The 24381-nt window shown below is 41.2% G+C and overlaps 1 protein-coding gene across 1 annotated transcript in view; it reads left to right on the forward strand.

Annotated features, from left to right (window-relative positions):
- Window positions 1-24381, forward strand: part of MTMR7 (myotubularin related protein 7) — a 107516-nt gene that overhangs the window by 26512 nt on the left and 56623 nt on the right. The window contains exons 2-3 of the mRNA XM_030312214.1: window positions 14161-14283; window positions 15614-15776. Of these exons, the coding sequence (XP_030168074.1) occupies window positions 14161-14283; window positions 15614-15776 (286 nt within the window). The remainder of the gene's footprint in view (window positions 1-14160; window positions 14284-15613; window positions 15777-24381) is intronic.

Raw genomic sequence — 24381 nt, forward strand, 5'->3', positions numbered from 1 at the left:
ACCAGCAGTAAGTTCCAACTGGCACAACTTGCCCTAGGAAAAATGTTTTCCCATAGTTCCCAAAGAGCTATATAAGTAGACAGCCTAGTGCTTTGCTAAGAGTGCCTTTGTCCAAAAGATGTCAACTGCAGAAGCATTTTAGAATTTTAGAAATCTTTTTGGAGGAAAATCATCAAACTAAGCCTCTGACTTTCTATAATGCTTCAAGGTCAATAGCAAGGTCTTAGTCTCCCAAGACTGTTTTATTATTTTTTTTAAATGATTATTGTTTTTAAATGATCTTTAATAGATCACTCCATACATTTATTCTTTGAGTTATAATGGGCCTCACATCTGTTCTCCATTTATTTTCCTCATATTTTTTCCTCTTTTTCTCTTATTTGAGCTTGTTGAAAATGGTATTTTTGGTTGGGGTTATTTTAAGGTGGTGTTGAAATAAATCCTGGGACTGTCCTCTTCAACAGCACATGTTCTTTTAAGCCTACACATCCAGGGTCATCCTACCAAAATAAATTATATGGACCCTGTACAAAACTCTCAAGTGCCTGACTTTTTATTTATGAGAATTGGCTGCTGGCATAACGTTTGTAGTTTCCCCTGAGCAAAAATGGCCTCTGCTTTTTCCAAGAATTCCTAGCACTCAGTTCTTAAGTAGCTGTGGCTCTGTGTCACTAACTATTTTGGCTTTATTATCCCTTTCAGGGAATTTTTAAAGTTTAGTGAAATTGCAGCCAGATCTACTGTTGTAACAATTGTGTAGGTACATGGAACTCAACAACCTGCCCATTTATAGGCATTCAAGGCTATCTGAAATCATCAAGATGTTTCCTTTACCTTGACCTCAGCTGGGTAAAAATATCCTTATCTTGACTGACTTTTTTTCTTCTAAAAGCATTTTTTGCAAATCTTATGTTTTTTCCCCAGACTATAGCATTATTTGTTGGAATTATTTGGAGATTTGTAGGTGGCTCAAAAATCTGTAGAAATATGTCTATCAAGTACCCAATTTCCCATGTGGACAAAGGACTTAAATTCTCCAGCAAATTGGGGAAATATGTAGATACTTCACTTTGGAAGCTGACACACTGAATAAGTATCTTTCTAACATGCATATAATTCCAGAATTTTTATTAATTTTCAGTGTCCTTCTGTGCAACTACCGTAACAAAAGAGTCTGGGTGGACACATCTATCCTTTTCCCCCTTACTTTTGGAAATTAGATCAAGATGACTGGGATGAACTTTTCTACCAATATCTACCCATGGGTCTGTCTAAACCCCTTGGATTATGAGTCTGTTTCAAAGTGGTTTCTCTTCTTTTCAAATTTGAACTCTCTTCAGTTAACCTGGTTGAAATTGGCTCTGCCCAGAGAGAAGTTGCTACCTGGGGAGGGAGGTTGAAGATGTGAGCCACACAGGCTAGGTGGTAGAGGAAGAAATTCAAGGAAGAATTACCTTTACATGCATAGACTCTAGTAGGTCAGTGTATCTTTGGAGAATAATCAATGGCGTCTGTCATATGATACCAGCAGTGGTTTGGGGTATTAAAAAGGGAACCTGCTTTAAAGAAGGGGCCAGGCTGTGGAAGGTTTTGCCCAGCAGCAGTGGGGAGCTCCTGCGGTTTTGAATATGGGGTGACATGAAAGAGTGCAGTAGGATGACTGCTTGGGTGACAGTCCTGGGAACAGGTCGTGTGGTGGACATGTGCTGGCCTTGGCTGGTCACCATCAGTTCTCACCTCTCCCTCTCAGGGCCATGCCTACTCTTTTGTCAGTCCCTGTGTTTGTGGTGTGGGTTGTACCTCAAATCCAGCCAAAATCATGTCATTGCAAGCTTAAGGACCCAGTGAAAGGCAGTGAGTCTTTGTTAGGGTCTTTGGTGCTTTTTCTCACTGGTCATGGGTGTGGTGGGAGGTGGGGTTGGATCGCTGGAGCCCCCGTGAGCAGAGAGCCAAGAGCCCACAGAGGGGGACCACTGAGAGATGAGGACGAGGGGCTGGGTGTTTTGAACCCCTGGCCAGTGTGAAGCCAGCCTCACCACAGATACTTATGAATGCACACTTCAGTCAGATTTCTTTTGGCTTAAGCAATATGAGGTTGAGATTTTTCTCTCTTGGGTGTAGAAGATTCCTGACAGAGGTGAAGTCATATAATCTTCAGGCGGTGTTACTAGTTAGATATCCTTTGGTAAATAGTCTGGGTGCTTGGTGCAGTGTAGATGCTCAACAAGTTAATAACAATTAAATCAAAAGGGCATAATTAAATTAAAAGCTGATGGGTGGCAGCTGTCTAATATTCATGGGGTTCTTTCATAGGAACCTCGCCTTGTGTTGTATCTGACTATATTAACTCTGTTTTAAGAAACCATTCAGCTTCACAGCAGGACACATTTTTAGGCAGCTTGGAAATAGGATTATTTTTATAACGTGTGTATCCCCCCAGTATTTGCCTCTGTGTTATATAAAAGATACGGGTTTTATGAAGGGCAGAATGTACAAGTATGTCTTCTGCTTACATGTCATATATTTTCTTGGACTGTGCTTTGTGATTTTTGCCCTTAGTTTTTCTCCAATATCTGACCTCTGAATAAAATGGTCCTGGGAAAAGACTTTCGTTGGTTTTATAGTTTTAAACAGATTAAATCTGTCTTTGGGGAGAAGGATTAGTGTTCCTGATTTTTCTATCAAATGGCTGGATTAGAAAACTCCTAAAGCTTCGTGACTATCCCTTATTATTTATTTAAACAACTTTATGTCAGTAGGGAAAAAAAGTGCTTTTTATTTTATTTTTTTGCAAACAAGTTTCTTAGGTGATATTTTACAATAGGATTTAATTTTTCCAGGTGTATGAGGTAGAATTGACAAACAACATTGTATTAGCTTCAAATGTACAATATCATGATTCGATACGTGTTCATATTGCAAAATGATTACCACAACAGGTCTAGTTAACATCTACCCCCTCATATAGTTACAATTTTTTCTTCTTGTGATGAGAACTTTTAAGATCTACTCTCACAGCAAATTTCAAATAGAGTATTAGAAGTGCTTCTTTTTAAGGTGGAAAAGTTGAATGCTTTTTCTTCTGTTTTAAGAGATTATAACAACTCTAAATGGTCCAAAGAATGTTTTATTGCTTCACTTTTTCTTCTTTGTCAAGGTACTTGGCAACTCTAACCATGCCGTCCACCTTTCTTGTGTATTCTGTCGTTACCACTACTTTAACCGGGGAAATGTGAACATTCAGTGGGAGCAAGAATGACATCTCCAAAGTCTCTCTTATGGATTTGTTTATCCCTTACTGTTTATTAATAACCTCTGAGGTATACACTTTTTTTCTTCTTCCCTCACACATGTACCTACTTATGGGTGGGATCATTCATTATCCTGGAGCTCTGGCTTCAAACTTAAAACATCTTACTTGGCAACACAGGGAGATAGACCATAAATAAAACCATTAAAATTTTCTAATAGGGTGGACATTTCCATAATTAACGCATGGCTGGCTAGAAGAAGTAGAACTTGATTTCTTAAATGGTTCTCCTGATGCCGCAGGACATCATTACTCCTTAGCACCTGAAGTATGCCAATACTCACTTCAAGACTTTGTCCGGCTAGTCCTGGGACCCCTTGGGGAACCAGGTTTTCCAGGCTGTAATGACCGTAGGACCACGGTGGTTGGCTCCTCCAGACGAGATGGAGTGAACAGGCAGCCTTAAAATGGCCAACCAAGCTGCTCCCCATCGAAAATGCTTCAGCTTTATTGAGAGCTTTGTACTTATTAACTCTGTAACTGTCTAATTGAAATTTCAGGGAAAATGGAGGATAAGCTTTGGGCCATGATGCCTTTCCTTAATGTACAATATTAGGGCTGGACCAAAGAGGTATAGTACAGGAGAGGCCTAGGGAAGTGGACGTGGGGGTCACATACTGTTGGTTTAAAATCTGGCTCTGCCACTCTCCAGCCGTGAGTCCATGGGCAGTTGCTTTACCCTTCATGTGCCTCTATTTTATCATTTTTAGATGGGATAACCATGTCTCCCTTTCAGTTAGGGTTAGAAATAGCATATGCACCATACTTAGCACAATATCTGGCACCTGCTAGTTGCTCATTAAATTGTAGTATTGCTGTTATTACCCTTCCTCCTTTCACTCCCTCTGCTCAAGGGATAAGTTGAAAGGAATCTTCTATAATTGTGCTTCCTTCTTTATCGGTTCTTCTGGAACAGTAGCCCTGCATTGGCCTGATTGCGATTCTCAGCAGTTAGAGAGTGGGGAAGCAAGGGAGTAGGCACTGCTTAAAGCTGGGGCAACCTCTGTGCCCAGGACTGTGGATGCCCAGGGATGGCTCCCCAACCCGGGAGCTTCCATGTCTCAGCAGTGGGACTCTGGCCACCACTCCTAGTCACTGTGCTAATCACTGCACAATGTGATAGACCTCCATTAACTATTGTGTATTTCACACTGAAGTAATAGTGCACATTTTTGTGTTGTACATCTTCACAGTTTGTGGCTCATATGGCTTGTTGCTTACAGTGGATGAACCCTTTAGGAAAGATGAATTCTGCCTTGACTCTTAGCTTAGTAAGGCCTCAAGTTTGGTATCTGCACAAGTCCGCCTTGTCATCTGGCTACTTTCTGACCAGTGATGTGGGAATTTGACGGGTGGGTAATTAGAAGCCAGCTTGGTCTGTATGCTGTGTAGCCTGAATATCACCATTAAAGATTGTAAAAAATGGGTGGCTAGATCGAAAGATTTTAAAATATTATGTTTTCGGAAATTAGGTTGGCATACTGTTGTAAAGATACATTTTACGTAATGTTTTCTTTCACTTTATCTTAAAGGATTTTATGAGCATTACAATTAAATATAATAGTTTAACAAAGATGCAATCTGATGTCACCTGTTAAAGAATGGCCACTAAAGTACTTTCTTTTAAACACTACAGTAAGAGAGGCACCTGGATGGTTCAGTGGTGAAGTGTCTGACTTTGGCTCAGGTCATGATCTCGTGGTTGGTGATCTCAAGCCCTGGGTCGGGCTCTGTACTGACAGCTCAGAGCTGGAGCCTGCTTTGGAATCAGTGTCTCCCTCTCTCTCTGTCCCTCTGCTGCTCACACTGTCTCTCTTTTTTTCTCAAAACTAAATAAACATTAAAAAAAGATTTAAACGCTACAATAAGATACTTCATTCATTCAGACTTAAAACCAAATGATACTGAATTATCAGAGGTAGAAATAACCCAGGAAGCCTTACCAAGTCCTCCAAGCTTCCCAGGCAGCCAGATGCTAAGACCCCAAAAAGAGGAAAGGGGAGATTCTCCAGGAGCCTGGAGACCGGAAAAGAGCCTGTTGGGGCCCCGGCGGCTGCTCCTCCAGGCTAGCGGGCACTGCGCTTGGGCTTGGTGCGTTCACCTCTCTCCTTTGGGCCCCAGACATTGCGTGTTGGTGCCGAGCTGGTGCTTTTCTCCCCCTTAGGAAATACAAGAGTTTTGTTGGCCCGCCATGTGACTGGCTGAATTTCTGGAGAATTTAATATTGTGTCACTATTTTATATATTTTCTCAGTCCCTGTTTCGTGTGCTTTCTGGCCTGTCTGTAAAGTAGCAGTACCGCTGAGTTATCACAGCAGCCTGTTCAAGAAAGACACCACATGCTCTGTGGGTCCCTTATTGAAGTCAGAGCTCAGAGATGGGCGGTAAACTGCCTGTGCCCAGCAGTTCAGTTCCCAAACCAGAACGAGCACCAGAGCCCAGGCCTCCTGACTCGCAAATACTTTTTCATGTTGGTAGAGCTAGAAAATGTCATGATACCAAATTTAGCACGACAGACTATTTATCTAGCTGCTTTTCTTAGATTAGAACATAAACTTGTCCTAGGTTTTGGCTACTGCAGGCATTTAGATTTCTCCCTGTTCAGCAACCTCTGGGTCTCTTCCCCCAAGCGATTGGCAGTGACCTTCAGCCTAATTCATGTGGTCTTTGGCCCAAGCAAAGCTGGTGGCTGGTGCCATTTGCCTTTCTTTTGTCTTTAAATAAAAGGTCATCCTACCCCGCACCGTGGACTTCTTGTCCTGCAGAGCAGCTTTACTTTTGCGGATAGTCTGATACGATTCTGGGAATCCAGAATGTTCCACAATGCAATATCCGACCTGCATGGGAGAAGGGAAAAGCTCGTATTCTATCAAAATTGAAATTAGATGGTGTGATGGAGACTTGCTGAAGAGAGGCTCCGCGTCTCAGCGATTTACAAGGTCCCCCGGATCCCCAGGTGGCGAGGGAAGGACCGAGCCGGACTTGTGTTCTGCATCCGGGTGTCCTGTTTCAGACCTGGCACTGATGATGTGGTAGGGCCCAGGGTTGTCACTGAAGCTTTTCAGCCTTGGCCTAGAAAAACTGATGAAATCTTTTTTCCTCCCTCAATCTAAAGCCAGCAGAGCAGGGATGGGAATGAAAAGGCTGTTAAACTGGGGCACAGTCTCTTCCATTGAGTCTGTAAGGACAGACAAAGGCTCACTCTTATTCACCGTTTTGTTCTTCTTACGGCTGAACCTGGTGCTACACACAGGCATGTTGTTGGATGGGATTGGATGTTCGGTAGTCTGTCCTGTATTCGTCCTGAGAACGCGGAACACCTCCTCAGGCCCGCGTTGGGACCCTTGTATTCCCTGCACAGGGTGTCCGTCTTTGGGTTTATCTCAAAGAATACGCTGATTCACAAGAATATTCTTGTGAATATGGTTTTATAGTTTAATTTTGTCTTGAAGCCCTCAATTTTCAGATACTAATTTTCATGTATAAAATTGGTTAAAATAATCGTGTATCAATTATCCAACGTATATTAATTTTGAAGAACAGGACTAAAATGTTCTCAGAGGCATTCACTGGTGCCCACAGCCTCGATCAACAATGAACTTGGGCTCTGGCTCGGCAGATTGCCTGAGTGGCCTGGGGAAACTGGTCCCCAGTAACTGTGAACTGGGGATTATGTAAGGACCTAACCCATGGGGTTACTGTGGGGATTAACTGAAGTCACTTCTGCAAAGGGACAGCCCAATTCATGGCATTAGAGTAAGTACTCTAAAAATATTTATTATTTTTATTATTATTATTTTGGTAATTTTTGACATAAACCAAATGACAGCTGAGATTGGCCTGATCCATGAACCATCGGGAAGGCTATTTTGAACACTCCCATTCTTTTCCCTTCGGAAGTCCAAAACTCTCCCTGGAATTTCTGCCAATTCCCATGGAGGCTTGCATTTCCACAGTCCCCTCTGGCCCCCACTCCCTGCTCCCACTGAGGGACTCAGGGCCGAGGTTGTCTCAGCATCTGCTCATGCGTCTGTTCTCCCTGCCCCTGCTGCACGGAATTACAACCTGCCCCAGGTCTAGCTACACAGCCCCCGTCCAGCCCACCAACACATCATGGTATATAGCAACCCTCCTGAAGATCTGGGGCAAAGGCAAGGTTCAGTAAAGCAAAAGACTGAGATGAGACTTTTCTTTCCTGTCCCTGCGATTATTTCTTCTGGCCCTTCACTACCTAATCAAATAATGCTTAAAATGAGGTATAAATATTGTCTAAAATACACTGAAAGATTAAAAGTGCTTGTGTTTGGATTATGGGACTATGGGTGATTTTCTTCCCTTCCTTCTATATTTCTGAATCTTTGAACATTATGTAAATAAGTACATGTTTCACAATTTTTTTTAAAAAAAGACCGTTTTTAAAAGCTCAGGGAGAATCCTTTGTAGGATTGGGGAAGACTTCAGTATTAGCAGGATAAATGAATCCTTGCCCAATGAGCCTCATCTTCTTTTTCCGATCCTTTAAAATGTGTTTCTCGTGGGGTGCCTGGGTGGATCAGTCAGTTAAGCATCTGACTCTGGATTTCAGCTCAGGTCACGGTCTCACAGTTTCTCAGTTTGAGCCCTGTGTCAGACTTTGCACTGACAGTGCGGAGCCTGCTTGGAATTCATTCATTCATTCATTCTCTCTCTCAAAATAAATAACTAAAATAAACGTTAAAAAATGTATTTCTCGGGGCGCCTGGGTGGCGCAGTCGGTTAAGCGTCCGACTTCAGCCAGGTCACGATCTCGCCGTCCGCGAGTTCGAGCCCCGCGTCGGGCTCTGGGCTGATGGCTCGGAGCCTGGAGCCTGCTTCCGATTCTGTGTCTCCCTCTCTCTCTGCCCCTCCCCCGTTCATGCTCTGTCTCTCTCTGTCCCAAAAATAAATAAACGTTGAAAAAAAAAAATTAAAAAAAAATGTATTTCTCTCAAGTTCTCAACTCCTCTCAAGTTCTCTCAACCCCTAATGGGAGTTGTTGATATTTCCTGTGTGTATCACAACTCCCGTGTTGCCCCCTCTTTGGCAACACAACAAGATTCTTTCTTTACCATGTCTTGACATGCTGGTTGCTTCTGGAAGGCTCCTCCTGTGCTTTGGAGGATGGCGTCCCAGTGGTCAGGCTATCCCGCTGTGCCTTCTGCCTGGTCCCATCCTTCCTTCTACAAGGAGGAGAGTCTCTACTTTCTCAACTACTGTGGAGTTCACTCCTCCTGCTGCTGTGTTACGGCTCCCAGATCTCCGTGCTCCCAGGACCACGCCTGCTAAGGTTACCAGCGTCTTCCACGTTACTGAGCCCATTGGGCATTTTACACGTCTTGCCTTACTTGATGTCTCAGCAGCCCTGGGAATGGACACTTCCCTTCTCGTAAACCATTTCCGCTGCACGTTTCCATGACAGCACGATCTCCTGACTTTCCTCCTCCGTCTGGATTCCCGTCTAGTTTGTTTTTCTGATTCATCACCTTGTATCAGAACTTTAAAGGTTGGATTTCCTCAGATTTCTTCTTTTCTCACTCTGCATGCTCTCCTGGGTAACCTCTTTGGGTCTCATGGTTTCAAGTATCACTTACGTGTCAGTGACCACAAACTTAACTGCACTTTAGCAAATCCAAGACATCAGAGATGACAAAATGCACCAAGATGTTGTATCTCAAAAAGAAAGGCAGAAGCACTGTCACTTAAAATGACACAATGGCTTCTTACCCATTAACCGTAAGACATAGTCCATTTTCAGAAATGTCAGAATGCGAAAAATGCACACCCAAGGATTAATGATACACTGTCAGATGTTTTGCATAGATTAACTACTGTTCACAGAGCACGAATACCTAGTGTCTCTTAAACATGGTGTTGCTGGGAGCATACAAATGAATTGTAACAACTTTGTCCAGAGAAGCTGGTAGTCTCCTGAGTCCTGTCGGTCCAGACAGGAAATAGGCCTTATTACCATACAGCTTATAATATGTCTAAATAAGATAGAATTAACTTAGCTGAACAGTGAGGCAGAGTTATTGAACCAGTGGGTTGTCAGGATGGTGCCCAAACTTTTAAGATTTGTTTCATTTAATCTACAGTTGACTGACTCTAGAGTTCCAGTCAAGAATGTTCTGGCTATCTTAGCATAAACCATGTGATGGCCCCCTGAGCAGTGCCCTTCCCGTCACAGAATTTCTCACACAACTGAATTTTAATTTTTATTGCTCATTTATTTTGTTGTTGCAGATCACTGGGAAATTAGGCTCATCTTGTTTCCTTCGTTGTTTTTTTTTTTTTGTTTCTTTTTTTCTCCCTGTACTTTGAAATTACTTTTAACAGTGATGGGACCTTTAAGAACTGTTGCCAAATTTTGAAATGTAATTTTCCTGCAACAGCAGCCAAAGTTAACAAAAAGACACAGAAAAAATCTCATTAAGTATTCTAATCTGCCACCATCTGTCAACCTCATTCTGTTTCACCGAGGTTTTCTAAAAATAATCTAAGTGGTATAGCTTCCTTCACTTCTATGGAGAGAATAATCCATACTAAATATTTTTGCCTCAAAATATTATCCTATGTTCCACATGATCATCCCAATAAAGTTTTGTCTCCTTAGTCTGAAGGGCAGGGAAAATTATTTACATTCCATATTTAGATACTGCTAACTGATGTGTCACCCCTGAACCTCCACTTAATTTAGGTAGTTATATTTTAGCATGCAAATCAGTATTTTCCCATAGAAGTGTTCCAAAAATAATAAATCCCCTTGCTTTTCTTCTCCCACAACTCTCTTCCATAAGATACTTCTTGTAGTTAGTTCAGAATAGAGCCTTTAACGACAACAGTTTAAATAAAATAATCTGATCATGTGGGAGTTGAAAAATAATCTCCTTAAATACTCCTGGGTCAAAGAAGCAATAAAAAAATGCAGTTTTAGACTCTTCTGGAAAGGAAGAAGAATACTACTACAAATAAAACTCATAAGGTGCAGCCAAAGATTTACTTGGAGGGAAATGATTGGACTTAAAGGCTTGTTATTAAATAAAAAGAATGACAATCAATGAGTGGACTCTTAAACCTGAGAGTTTAGAAATGAACAAAGAAACAAAGCCACATGATATACCGAGGAAAGCTGCAATATTACTAACAAAAGAGCAGAAATCAAACAGAAAAAAGTTATTAAATCTATAAATCCAAGACCTGTTACTTTGAAGAAAACCCTTTGCCTATCTAATCACAAGAAAGTAAAAACAATTCACAATTTAGGAATGAGAAAAAGGATAAAGAGGGAGGGATTCATCCGTAGGTAGGAATTAAAAGATTATGAGAATTTGGCAACCGCAATTAGAAGATAACTTGTAAAGAAAATAGATGTCAAAATGAGATTTAGTAAAAAATGGTAACACTGAGGGGTACCTGGCTGGCTTAATCTGTGGAGCATGTGAGTCTTGATTTTAGGATTGTGAATTTAAGCTCCACGTTGGGTGTAGAGATTACTTTAAAAAAAAAATCTTTAAAAAGGTAACATTGAGTCGATACGTAACCACATAAGAAATTGAAAGAATAATTAAAGAATTATTTATGTATAAAGAAGTGCCTGTATTTGCTTCAAAAAATGATTAGTAAGTTGTTGTGTATTAATGTTCCAGATTAATGAGTGTCATCATAACCATGATGAATTCACCTGATAAAAGTAGAACAAATAGGCTGGTACGTGTCAATCTCCCTTAAAAGCACAGATGCAAAGACATAACAGAAAACAAAACAGTTATAGGTGGTAAAATATAAGAAAAGTTAAAACACCATTTCTAAGAATCCAAGACTTCTTTAAAGATTAAGAAATGTATTGTTATTATTGGTTATATAGGACTAAAGTAAAAACAAAATATTCATCCAAATACGTATTTAGAAAGCACACTGTTCATTCCTGATGTTCAAAAATCAAAATTCTTAGTAAACTAAGAATAGGTCACTTCCACAATGTGGTAAAACAAATCACCAAACTCAGTGGTGAAATATTGGAAGTGTTTCCATTAAAAACAGAGGAGTACATGAAAAGATGCTCAACATCATTAATCGTCAGGGAAATGCAAATCAAAATCACAATGAGATGCTTTCTTTTACCTACGAGGATGGATGTAGTAAAAAAGAAAGATTATAAAAAGTGTTGTCGAAGATGTGGAAAAATTGGAATCTTCGTACGTTGGTAGTAGGAATGTAAAATGGTACGCCTGCTTTGGACAATAATGTGCGAGTTCCTCAAAATGTTAAGCAGAGTTACCGTATGACATAGTAATTCCATTCCTAGGTGTGTGTGTATTGTGTGTGTGTGTGCGCGCGTACCTGTGTGTACCCAAGAGAAATGAAAATGAATTTCCTCCCAAAAGCTTGTACAAGAATGTTCAAAGCAGCACTATTCATAATAACCAAAAGGTAGAAACAACCCAAATGTCCACCAACTGACAAGTGGAGAAATATAAATGTGACATATCCATATCTATATAATGAAATATTATTTGGCAATAAAAGGAAACGAGGTACTGATATATTCTACATGGATCAACTTGGATTGAAACATGGATTGAAAACATGATGCTAAGTGAAGGAAACCAATCACAAAATACAACATACTGTAGGGTTCTCTTTATATGCACTGTCCAGAATAGGCAAATCCCCGGAGACGGAAAGTAGGTTGATGGTTGGGGAAGAAATGAAGAGTGGCTGCTAGTGGGTACAGGGTTTCTCTTTGGGGTGATGAAAATGTTTTAAAATTGATTGTGGTAATGGTTGCATAAGGCTGTGAATATATTACAAACCACTGACCAGCACACTTTCAGTAGGTGAATTGTATGGAATGTGAATTAAATCTCTATAAAGATGTTACTAAAAAAAAAAAAAAAAAAGAAATGAAAACATGAGTGACTATTGTCACTGCTATTTAGTATTAGTTGAAGTTTCTGGTTAATGCCATGAAACAAGGAAAGGAAAAGATGTATGAATATCAGAAAAGAAGAAACAAATTATTACCAGAAAAGATTCCTGTCTACCAAGGAGCATCCAAGAGACTTCACTGAAAAAAATGACTAGAAGCAGTAAAAGAATTGGGTAAAGAGGAAGTTGTAAAACACACAAATAAAAATTAGGCTGTAGGCTACTGTCCTTATTAATATAAACAATTTTTATGAATACATAAGAAATGATGATCACTTAGTAGGAAAGTAAACCAATGATATGAAGACCATTTACAAAAGAGATACAATGAGGAATAACCAAGTGGAAGAATGTGGAACATATCAGGGGCGCCTGGATGGCTCAGTCAGCTGAGCGTCCGATTCTTGGGTTCGTCTCCGGTCACGATCTCACAATTCGTGGGTTCAAGCCCCACATTGGACTCTGTGCTGACAGCGTGGAGCCTGCTTGGGATTCTGTCTGCCCCCATCCCCCGCTCCTTCCGGCTTGTGCGGTCTCTCTCTCAAAATAAATAGATTAATTAATTAAAAAAAAAAAGAATGTGGAGCATATCAGTAACAGAGTAACAGAAGAAATACTTTTTACAACTATGAGCTGGTAGGTTAAGACCCTGTTGTTGAACTAGCATCTTTAACATCCATAGGCCTTCACAAGGCCTCAGGACTCATGCCACCACCTCCGGCTAAATCATATGAATAAAAGAATATTTTAAATACCTCATTCTTTACCTCCTCAGATCCCTGAAAACTGGGAAGAAGTAGGGTAGGAAGGCTGGTTTGGTTCCAGGGCTCAGAGAAGAGTGGGGCAATGGAGCGTCTCAAGTGCTGTTTGACTTGGGTGTCCTGAGAAGTGCTCGTTAGGTCTGGTACCCCCCTACGTCTAGGTCTTCCCTGGAGCAGCTGGGAAGCTCTGTGCTCCCCAAATACAGCAGGGCCCCAGCGTCCATTTTAGACTGAAGACTGGAGCCAATATGATTTACTAGTCCCTGAAGCTGCCTCACAGAATCGAGTAACCATCCTGACTTGGGTGAGGGCTGAGCCAGTGTCTGTAGAAGGTTGATCCTGGGAAGTAGTAAGTGGCATTGCCAAGCTGCCATCATTACAGGAATGTGCATCGGGTGGTTGTGGTGTCTCTGCTTGTTAGTCATAGTTCCTTCAGGTTTTAGTGCCCTGTAGAGGTTGTCTTAGAATTTCCATTCTATTTCATATTGGAATGATCCCACTGCGCATATCCTTGAAACTGCTCTGCTTATGAGAGGTATACTTGATAAAAATTGTTTCCAGAAATCTTTAACCATTCGAAGGTCAGTGGTAAAACTTGCATTTATTAGAGACATTTTATTATAAATGAAAGTGAGCATCTTAATTTGATAGGTGTTCTTTGTAAGCATGCAGCAGCACATTCCTTGGATACTTTTTGCTCCCATATGTAATTTTCTTGCTAGTTTATGTGGAAGCAAACTGCTTTGAGGCCATTTCTACTACGGAGAAATACATAGGGAAATACATTACTGTCCTTTTAATAGGCATAATTCATACATGGTTATTGTAAAAATCAGAACTTTGATGCATACACATCCTGCTTTAAATTAGAATTATATACTGAATTAAAAATGCTGACTTACTTAAAATACGGAAAGGGTATTCTTAAAGAACAGGTCTATAAATCTGTGGTACATTTAAAATTATATTTTAAGTAATTGGTGAATTTTAATCTTTTGATATACAGAAGCATGTCTGAGGTCTAAGTAAAGGGGGAAAGTTCTCAAAATTATATTTTGGATTAAACACAGGATTACCTACTTACTATTAATCTTGATGAATAGTGTTTTGCTTTATTATAACTCTGTCAAAATGATTTCTCTAGGTCGAAAATGTCCGCTTGGTAGATCGAATATCTTCTAAAAAAGCAGCCCTAGGTACTTTGTATTTGACGGCTACTCATGTAATATTCGTGGAAAATGCACCTGACACCAGAAAAGAAACATGGGTATGCAGTCTCTTTTTTTGGCTTTACGTGTTTTCTGTTGTTTAATGTAACAGGTTTGATCCTCCATTCTTTTGTTTGGCCTCAGGGTGAGGTGGGTGGGCTTTTGGCCTTGGGTGTTCAGAGAACTGTTTTTGGAAGGTCAGCTTTGCCTTTTTCTGCACAGAGTCGAATCCACTTGATCTACTTATTCATTTTAAACACTAATTATTTGAATGTCATCAAAGACAGAAATAGCCAGAGATATAAATGCTTCATGTCACAGCTGTTAAGTAGACATTCGAGAATAATCAGTGCCAGATACAGCATTTATGTAGTGCTTTATTTGCAGAACATTTTATCTGTAGGTTCCAGTTGTGCAGGCCGTTTAGTCATTTTATTATATTGTCTCCACTTTTCTGATAATTCAAAAGAGAAGAAAAGAAAAGCTAGGGAAGAGTCCTCTTGGCAGGTATTTCTGCTACTTAATAATGAGACCGTTTGATAGCTCTTATTTTATATAACCACCCGACCAGGACATTATGACTGGAACCAGAATCCCTGAATTGTAGATTTTTCCCTGTTCTGTATTGCATAGATGTTGCATTTTGAGCAGAAGGGGGCAGGCATTACTTAGCGGGGAAGAATGATGGCGGATCCTAACTACACTTGTGAACGCAGTATAATGTGTAGAGCTGACGAGTCGCTGTATTGTACCCATGGAAATAATGTAACAGTGTGTGTGTCAGCTGTACTCGAACAACAACAACAAAAAGTTACGAATGCTGCCATTGAGGGTGGGGCAGATACCCCCTCCCGGCAAAACACCAGAGAGATGTACCTCAGCATGATTTTCTTTAACATAAATCTCTTCTGCAGCCTACTTGGCCACCGGCAGCTTAGAAAACAACAGTCTCAAGCTGCTATTGAACTTGAGCATTCCATGTGGAATTTAGGAGCATGGTGGCACCTCCCAGCGGGGCCATCTCTAACTTCTGTCGATTGCAAGGTTTATTTTACTAACTTCTCATGACCTTATTTAATTTTAGCTGGTAGGCGCATTCAACATTTGACCACCACAGTGTTCCCTTACCTGGTCTTGTACAAAATTATATGCTGAGTACTTTGCTCCAAATACTTAGCCCGGATAGCAGAAGGCTTGGTAATGAAAAAAAAATGATAGGTTTAGACCGATCTTTCCCAGAGCATCTCAGTTTTGTCATCTGAGTGCAGGTGTTGAGCTAGATAAAGACTGGGGAGTGGTTCTTGTCTGTGTGCCTCAGAGATCTGTGTTACTTCTTGCTCATTTATCACTTATTTGTGCTTAGCTTATCCACATAACTTTTGGTCGTAGATTCTTCACAGTCAGATTTCCACCATTGAAAAACAGGCAACAGCCGCTACTGGGTGCCCTCTGCTGATTCGCTGCAAGAACTTTCAGCTGTTACAGCTCATCATACCGCAGGAAAGAGACTGCCATGATGTGTACATCTCTCTCATACGCCTTGCTCGGCCAGGTAGGGCGGAGGACCTCTGCGTGTCGTATGTGCACACTCTCCAGTTCACAAATCATGTTCAAGAAATACATATAAAAACAGGGAGGGGGACAAAACAGAAGAGACTCTTAAATATGGAGAACAAACAGAAGGTTACTGGAGGGGTTGTGGGAGGGGGGATGGGCTAAATGGGTAAGGGGCATCGAGGAATCTACTCCTGAAATCGTTGTTGCACTATATGCTAACTAACTTGGATGTAAATTAAAAAATACAAATTAAATAAAAAAATAAAAAGAATTATGGTGTTGTAGGAATTATATGTTATCCCAGTCCTCAGGTGAGGCCAAGAATTCTGAATGATTCTCTGCCTTTTCGGGGTTCCCCCTGAGTTGTTTACTATATGAACCTCTTTCATTATTGTCAGTATTCACTTTATCTTGGCAGAAGGGTTAGAGCATGTTTTCCCTCTGGAGTGAAATCATCTCAGAATGATGCTCTTCCCATACTATGATGATCAAGCCACCTTGCTTAAAGCCTAAGGTAAAACTGGCACATTGTTTTGTATGGAAAGCATTGATGTCAAACAGTTCCAGTGCACTTTCCCGTCTTGGGGCTTTCAAGGTTTGGTTTCTTTCTTTTTTTTTTTTAAGTTTATTTATTTATTTTGAGAGGGAGAAAGAGCAGGGTAAGGGCAGAGACAGAGAGAGAGAGAGACAGAGACAGAGAGAGAAAATCCTAAGCAGGCTCCACGCTGTTAGCACAGAGCCCGATCCAAGGCTTGAACTCACGAACTGTGAGATAATGATGGGAGCCAAAAGCAAGAGTCGGACGCTTAACTGACTGAGCCATCCAGGCACCCCTCAAGGTTTGGTTTCTATTGCTTCTTTTTTTTTTTAATTTTTTTTATTTTTTAATTTTTTTTTTCAACGCTTTTTATTTATTTTTGGGGCAGAGAGAGACAGAGCATGAACGGGGGAGGGGCAGAGAGAGAGGGAGACACAGAATCCGAAACAGGCTCCAGGCTCCGAGCCATCAGCCCAGAGCCTGACGCGGGGCTCAAACTCACGGACCGCGAGATCGTGACCTGGCTGAAGTCGGACGCTTAACCGACTGCGCCACCCAGGCGCCCCAGGTTTCTATTGCTTCTTGATGGTAATGTGTGTTTCCCAAGGTTGGTATAACTGGACCTTTGTTAACACCACTTATATTCACCATGTGGATGTGTTGGTTCTCTTAAACGAAACCTCCTTAAGTGTTGTGGGCAGAACGTTTAGTTGATTTGAAACATAGGTGCTGTTAGTTACTCTCTTGTTCAGTCTCTCAGCTTGAGGTCTTCAGACTTACGGCTTACTGTGCACTTCTCTAGAGGGTCTCTTGTCTCTCTACGTGGCTTGTATGGGTTGTGCTGTTCTTTTGCCTACAAGAAATAGACGTCTGAGTTTCCTGGGAGAATTCAGTAAAAGTAAATCTTTTATATAAGAGCAATGTCCATGGTAGGGTCACACCAAAGTCACTGATGAGGGAGATGGGATCTGTGTTTACAGTTCCTTTGCTAAATGCTTTTTGATTCAGGGCAAGAGGTTGGATCGTCAATACTGCAAGAGGTCTGGCTGGTTCCTCCGTTTCTGATAATGTGACCGTATCATCTGCAGATAATGGAGAACTAAAGCTGTCTAATGAAAATGATGCCAGGGAGCTGTCAAAATCTGATCATTTTGCCTCGACTTCGCTCCCCTTTCAAGGCAGCTGGTTGAGGCTCTTTGATCCCCGTGTGCTGCAGAGAACTGCAGAGTTAGCCAGAAAAGCAGTTGAACTTTTTAGAGGGTACACTATAATTGGAACAGAAGTTCTGGGAAGATGTATGTGAGGTTGCGTGCAGCAGGGATTGTGAGGAGAATTGTGTGCCAGCAATTTCTGTGTCACTGATTAATGGGTGTACTGGATAATACTTGTGCTCTGACCGGATTAATGGGATTTAGGAAGAGCCCAGAGAACTGGGAAAGAGCTGAGTGGCTGGAAGGGCAGATGACAGTGGCCGTGAGGGCTCTGGCCGGTGATGACAGTGAGTGCCAGGACTCTCACTGTGAGGGCCCCCAGGGAGGAAGACCTCTGCGTGCCTCACTTTTTAAAACACACACCCTTTCTTAAAGGTGGCGTTTGGGAGTTAGGTGTTAGACACAGCCAGAGAGCAAGAAAGGAAATGATAGTAGTTAATTGAATTAAACCCATTACCTTAGAAGATTTTTAAAAAGCCACCAGCATTTTGAAATGCTGGAATTAGAAATGCTAGTTTACATAAAACATAGTACTTTAATAAGTGTGGGAAGGTGAAATAGAACCCAGACAGTTTCACAGTTTAATGTGAGAGGCAGGGCTAAAATTAGGACACGTTACAGCCTTTAACCTTGGAAGCGGCTTTTGGATCTCGGCGGAGGTAGGGAAAGGTGAAGGGGGTCCCAGCTAGGAATAGGGGTGGCTTATCAGAGCCATCTCAGGATCTTTTACAAAATACACTTTCCCCCTCCTCTAGGTATATCAGAATGGGTGTGTGTGGGGGTGGGGTGGGGTGTGGTATACTTTGAATCCTGGTAGCACAGTATAGCTCTCTTTGGTTATTCTGGTTAGTCACCAACACAAATCACCTATTTCCAGCTACCCTTATGGACACACAACTAAACTACAAGGTCCTGTAAAGAACTTTTTTTTTTCTTTTTTTTTTTTTTTTTTTTTTACAAAAGAAGAAATGTTTCAGAGTCCATTTAAGTCAAGTCCTATGACAGAGATATTTTCAGAGCTCATGAGATCCTCTTCTCACTGAATTAGGATTTCTGGGATAAGGGTACATCAAACTACTAAAAATCTAGTGAGCTTTTACTGGTTTGTCTTTTGTGTGAATTCAGATTGGTAAGAATGAAAAATTAATGTAGCCAAATTCAGTAAGCTCTTTAATTCTGAATAAAGAACAATTTAGGTTAAAGTAAAGGTTTGGCCCAATGAAAAATAGATCCAGTGTACCAATAAGGATCTATATTTTTCAGATGAAAAGACCCCTGTTTCTCAGAGAGCTTCCATTTTTCCCATGTGCCTTCTTCTCTCCTCCAATTTGTTTCTGCTGTTTATTTTTGTATCAATTAGTGTTGGTTGGTCCCTTAACATTTGAACCATCTTCTTTGTTTATTTTACCATTTTTTCTAAACTATAGTGTTTTTTTTCCAGTTCATCTTAGTCCCCAATTCTTTTGCACATTTATTATGATTTAAAAAAATCTCATGACTGACATCATCTTATTTGCTCAGTTTATTTTTATTTAAATATTTTTAATATTTATTATTTATTTTTGAGAGAGAGAGTATGAGCAGGGAAGGCACAGAGAGAGAGAGAGAGAGAGAGAGAGAGAGAGAGAGACATAGAATCCGAAGCAGGCTCCAGACTCTTGAGCTGTCAGCACACAGCCTTAGGTGAGGCTCGAACTCATGAGTTGTGAGATCATGCCCAGAGCCAAAGTTAGACACTTAACCTACTGAGCCACCCAGGTGCCCCTCATTTGCTTAATTTAACTTTTTATGTCCTAGTCTAAGTCACTGCTGTTATGCAGTGTCTGCGGTTGTAATATTCTTTTTATTGACGACACTTATTTGAGTCTAGAAGTTCTTTTCCACTAAGAGCCTCCATAGCCCTGGTGGTTAATTCAAACACTTGGTTGAAAATAGACAGCAGACATCTTTTTCCTCCTCCTCCTCCTCCCCCTCCCCCTCTTTCTCCCCCTTTTTTTTCCTCTTCCTCCTCCTCCTCTTCTTCCTCCTCCTCGTCTTCTCCTCCTCATTTTTTTTTTTTTTTTGAGAGAGAGAGAGAGAAAGAGAGCTGAGGTTGGGCAGAGAGAGAGAGGGAGAGGGAGAATCCCAAGCCTGGCACAGAGCCTGATGCAGAGCTCCATCTCACGAATGGTGAGATCATAACCTGAGCTGAAATCAAGAGTCTCACGGACTGAGCCACCAGGCACCTCTTCCTTATTTTTCTTCTAAAGCTGCGAAGTCCAGTAGTAGCTGTGTTCTTTCCTGACCCCTCTTGAAATGGTTTTTCAACCATTGTAGGTCCTTGAATGAAGCAGAAGGCTGGGGGCAGGCTAGCTTTCAGCTGTTACTTTTGGTTCTGATAAACCCCACAGTGTGTGTCCTCTTGATGACTGTAACTTTCCCCTTCCCAGACCCATCTCCGCACTCTGCTAATGCCCATTCGTGTTTGTTTTTTCCTTTCAATTTTTAAAAAATTTGCCAAAGGGAAGCAGTCAGTAACATAATTGTATTACTCAGGTTTTACATGGGTTGTTGCAAGTTTTCTTTTTCTTTTTAAAGTATTTTTATTATAATATTAAGTTACCTTTTGTTTCTCCCAATTAGTCTATCATGATACTTTCCTCATTTTTTCCCCCTGAAATATTGTGTTTTCATAACCATTTAGCCCGATACCTGGGCAACAAACTAGGTTGTTTTTCTTCCTTTTCTAATTGCTTTGTCTTACCCACAGCTGCCTTATCTGCTCGAGTGAACACCCTTTCCTTTTTTATGGAAGAGAAGGAGCAGAGGTGGGGTGCAGAGACTGGGCCATTTGTGGGCTTGGTGGTTCCAAGTTGAAAGTTGCCACTTGGTGGCATAAATTTTCCCCAGGGAGTGGGAAGAGGGCTTACCTAAGAGCGAAGGCGTCAATGAGAGCAATAGGTATGGAACCGAGAGCAGAGACGAGTGCTTCCCTGTGTTAAGGGGCACGTGATGAACAGCTGTGCTCAAACGACACAGAGTCAGTCAAAACCTGCATCTTGTTTGCTACCTGCCAAGTCCTGAAACACCAATTTGGTTTTCCTAGAAACATGACCAAGATGCTATCCATTATTATTTTTGTAAGTTTATTTATTTATTTTGAGAGAGAGACTGCAGGAGGGGCAGATAGTGGGAGAGAGAGACAGAGAGAGAGGGAGAGGGAGAGGGAGAGGGAGGGAGAGAGAGAGAGAGAGAGAGAGAGAGAGAGAGAGAGAGAGAGAATCCCAAGCAGGCTCCGCACTGTCAGCACAGAGCCCTATGTGGGGCTTGAACTCACGAACTGTGAGATCATGACCTGAGCCGAAAGCAAGAGTCGGATGCTTAAGTGACTGAGCCATCCAGGTGCCCCGATGCTACTCATTCTTAATTTAATGTAGTACCTTAGAAATTGTCCTTTTTCTTTCTGAACAGATAGAAAAACCTTCAAATCTGCCTTTGCCTAGCATTTGTAAGATTTAAGTAGGTCAATAAAGTACATGTTCGAATGATTTCTACATAACTTTTTCTGAAATTTTTTCATTTGCTTGGAGGTGCACATTCAGTGCAAAGGCATGTGGGGTATTTGCTTCTTACGGGAGCAGCTGTAGGGGAGAGGCCTTCAGTGCACCTGGCTTAGAAACCTGCTGTCACTAGCAGCAGAAGAGACTCAGACCTTATGGTGTAAGAAGCCAGTGGAGTATCACATGTCTGTTTTAAGAGACGAAGGTGAGAAATGAGGGATCTGACTTTTCCGAAGCAGGTATGTTCTTTCAGTTCACATTCTGTAAAGACTAGAGATTTCTGTAGCCCTACTTTTGTTTTTAGCTCGCCTACTTGCTGATGACTATGAATTCTGCTAGGTAGGGGTGCCTGGGTGGCTCAGTCAGTTAAGTGTCTGACTCTTGGTTTCTGCTCAGGTCATGATCTCACACGTTTGTGAGTTTCAGCCTGGTGTCGGGTTCCGCACTGACATTGTGGACCCTGCTTGGGATTCTCTCTCTCGTCCCCTCTCTCTGCCCCTCTCTTGCTTTCTCTCAAAAACGAATAAATAAACTTAAAAAGAATTCTGCTACGTATTTTGCAGAAGATGGAGGTGAGCGGAACAGATCGTTGTGAGTGGGAACTATTCAGTAAAGTTTGCATCTGTGTTAACGGTACTTTATAATTTCTCAGAGCCGGCAGGCCTCAGCTGAAGGCTTCACCTGGGCTGGCCTTTGTGTGAGAAGCTTGCCTACATTAATAAGACTGAGTTTGGGCTGACAAAAATGTGGGTTTCTTTGCCCTCGTGAAGAATTTTAACTTACATTGGGCTGGAGGTATGACTGATCACCCTTTTGCTTAAAAAAATAACACAAAACATTTCACAGTTTAGTGGTAACCCATTCTAATGCCTCCCAGTTCAGAATTCACGAATGATCTTGTTCACGTCTGCCTTAAGTTATTCCTGCTTTCTGTACCATGTCTCTTCCTCCTCCCAATGACAGCAGGCATGAGCCCATACATAGAAAACTCTGTGTCCTCCACTGGTTTTCTTCTACCTTTGCACCTATCTGTAACTACTTAACGAAGGGCATTTAGCTTCCATTACTAACCCTGTCTTCATAAGTTCTGCTTTCACTGAGGGAACCGAGGCTTTCTCAAGAGATTGCAAACAAATTGCATTTGCGGTTAACATTATGATATCAGAGGCCTGAGTCATGAAAATGGTACTGAGAGATGGAAAAGATGTGTCAGTGTCGAGCCATTGGTTCCCAGAAATGGATCTCAATTTTTTGTGCTGTCTGCTCAATAAGCTAAGATTACAAGAAACAGTTCCTACTGAGAGCATCTTTTCTGTGTTTGTACAGATAGCTGTGGGTGTGTATTTTCTTATTGATTGAAATCGTCCATATTCTAAAGTTTGAAGTTTAGAATATATGATATCAAGAGAAACTGAACTAGAACATAGTTTATCTTACAGGTACACTATAGTTGTTTGCTTCTTTTTTGTTTTTTTTACAAGAAAGACTACATGTCTACTGAAAAATATGACCCTTATCTTTCTTCTTCCATGTAGATGAGTCATTTCAATGGTAATCACAAGCCTGAAACTGAGTTTAGATCTTAGGCTGCCTGTGTGTTGCTGTGGCCTTTTGCTGGTGGTGAGGTCCTTGACTGGGTCTCCAGACACATGTTGAAGAGCAGTTAAATTATCCATATCTGAATGTCATCAACAGATTAAGGAATAAATGAGGGGACCTCAGAAAACTGTGAGGAGAAAAAAAAGCTATTGGAAAAAAAGAGGAAGGTTAAGAGGATGGAACAAGGAAAGAAAAGACACAAAAGTGGTCCGTCTGGGGAGAAGAGAGAAGGATCTGCCTTAGACGGGCAGTGCGTGTGCTTTGGAGAATGCACTCTACAGCCAGGTTGCCTAATTTCAATCCAGAGTCCCCATTTATTAGCTCTGTGGCCCTGGGGATGTTCCTTAACCACTTTTTGCCTCAGATTTCTCATCTGGAAAATGAGGCCCATTGTAAATTAATACATTTGTTAAGAACAGAATCTGGAATGAAATACGGGTTTAGTGAGTATCAGCCATGATTTCTCTTTACTAGCGATGTGTGGGTCTGCACTATCCAGTATGGTAGCCAGCACCTGCATGTGGCCGGTGAGCACTTGACATGGAGCTAGCATGGAATTTCAAAGACATTGTGAAGCAAGATATATATAATATTAATAAGTTCTATATTATGCACATATTGAAATAATATTTGCATATATTGGGTTACCAATAAAATACATTAGTAAAATTAATTTCATTGTTTCTTTTTAGTTTTTTAATGTGGTTTCAAGGGCATTTAAGTGACATATGTGGCTTGCATTACATTTCTGTTGAGTAGCACTGGCCTAAATGCTTCTTTCAACAGGGCGAGACTGGAGCAAGAAAATCAAATTTTAGCTTTAAATGGGGAAGGCTGTGGAGCTTGGGCTCACAAGCAGAAAGGGTGTTACATAAAGACAAAGACATCCTTGCAGAATTGAAAGGAGAGTTTTGTCGTACATCCTTAAATTTGCCCTTCATGACCAGGGTGCCTGACACTATGAATTGATTTTTTTATTAATCCTATGAATTTTGTATGAGCACTGTAATTATGACATTGATGTGTTTGCTAAAAGTTCAGATGTTTTCCGGGCAAACACTTAAATACATTACACAGCCTTTCTTTAAATTTTTTTTAATGTTTATTTTTGAGAGAGAGAGAAAGAGAGTGTGCGCGAGCACGAGTGGGGGAGGGGCAGAGAGAGAGGAAGACACAGAATCTGAATCAGACTCCAGGTTCTGAACTGTCAGCACAGAGTCGGATGTGGGGCTTGAACCCACGAACTGTGAGATCATGACCTGAGCCTAAGTCAGACACTTAACTGACTGAGCCTCCCAGGTGCCCCTACATCCCACAGCCTTTCAATTGCTGTTTCTTTTTTGAATATTGTGAGCATCAAAATATGGCAGTGGTCCGGGCCTCTCTCTACCTCTGAGAAGCCGTCCCAAATCCAAGCTCGATATACATAAACAAACTGAGTTCTTGATGTCTAATGATACATACATTCTTAATTAATTTTTAAGTTCCATTTCTTGTATGGTCTGGAGAATATGTTTGCCTTCCAAAGAAACTTTAAAGAAAGCACACAATGGAGAAGTCCTTGTTTCTGAAAGGAAAGAAGCGTTTGCAAAGTTGAGTTGGTTTGTCCCAAGGTCTTCATGGTGTTGTCGGGAGGAGGTGGGCGTACCTACCCAGAGAGGGTGTCCCAAGGGGCCAGGAGCCGGACTGGCTTCTTGATGTACTCTAGCCCAG

Source organism: Lynx canadensis, chromosome B1 (genome assembly GCF_007474595.2).
Source record: "Lynx canadensis isolate LIC74 chromosome B1, mLynCan4.pri.v2, whole genome shotgun sequence".
In the NCBI taxonomy this organism is placed as follows: Eukaryota; Metazoa; Chordata; class Mammalia; order Carnivora; family Felidae; genus Lynx; species Lynx canadensis.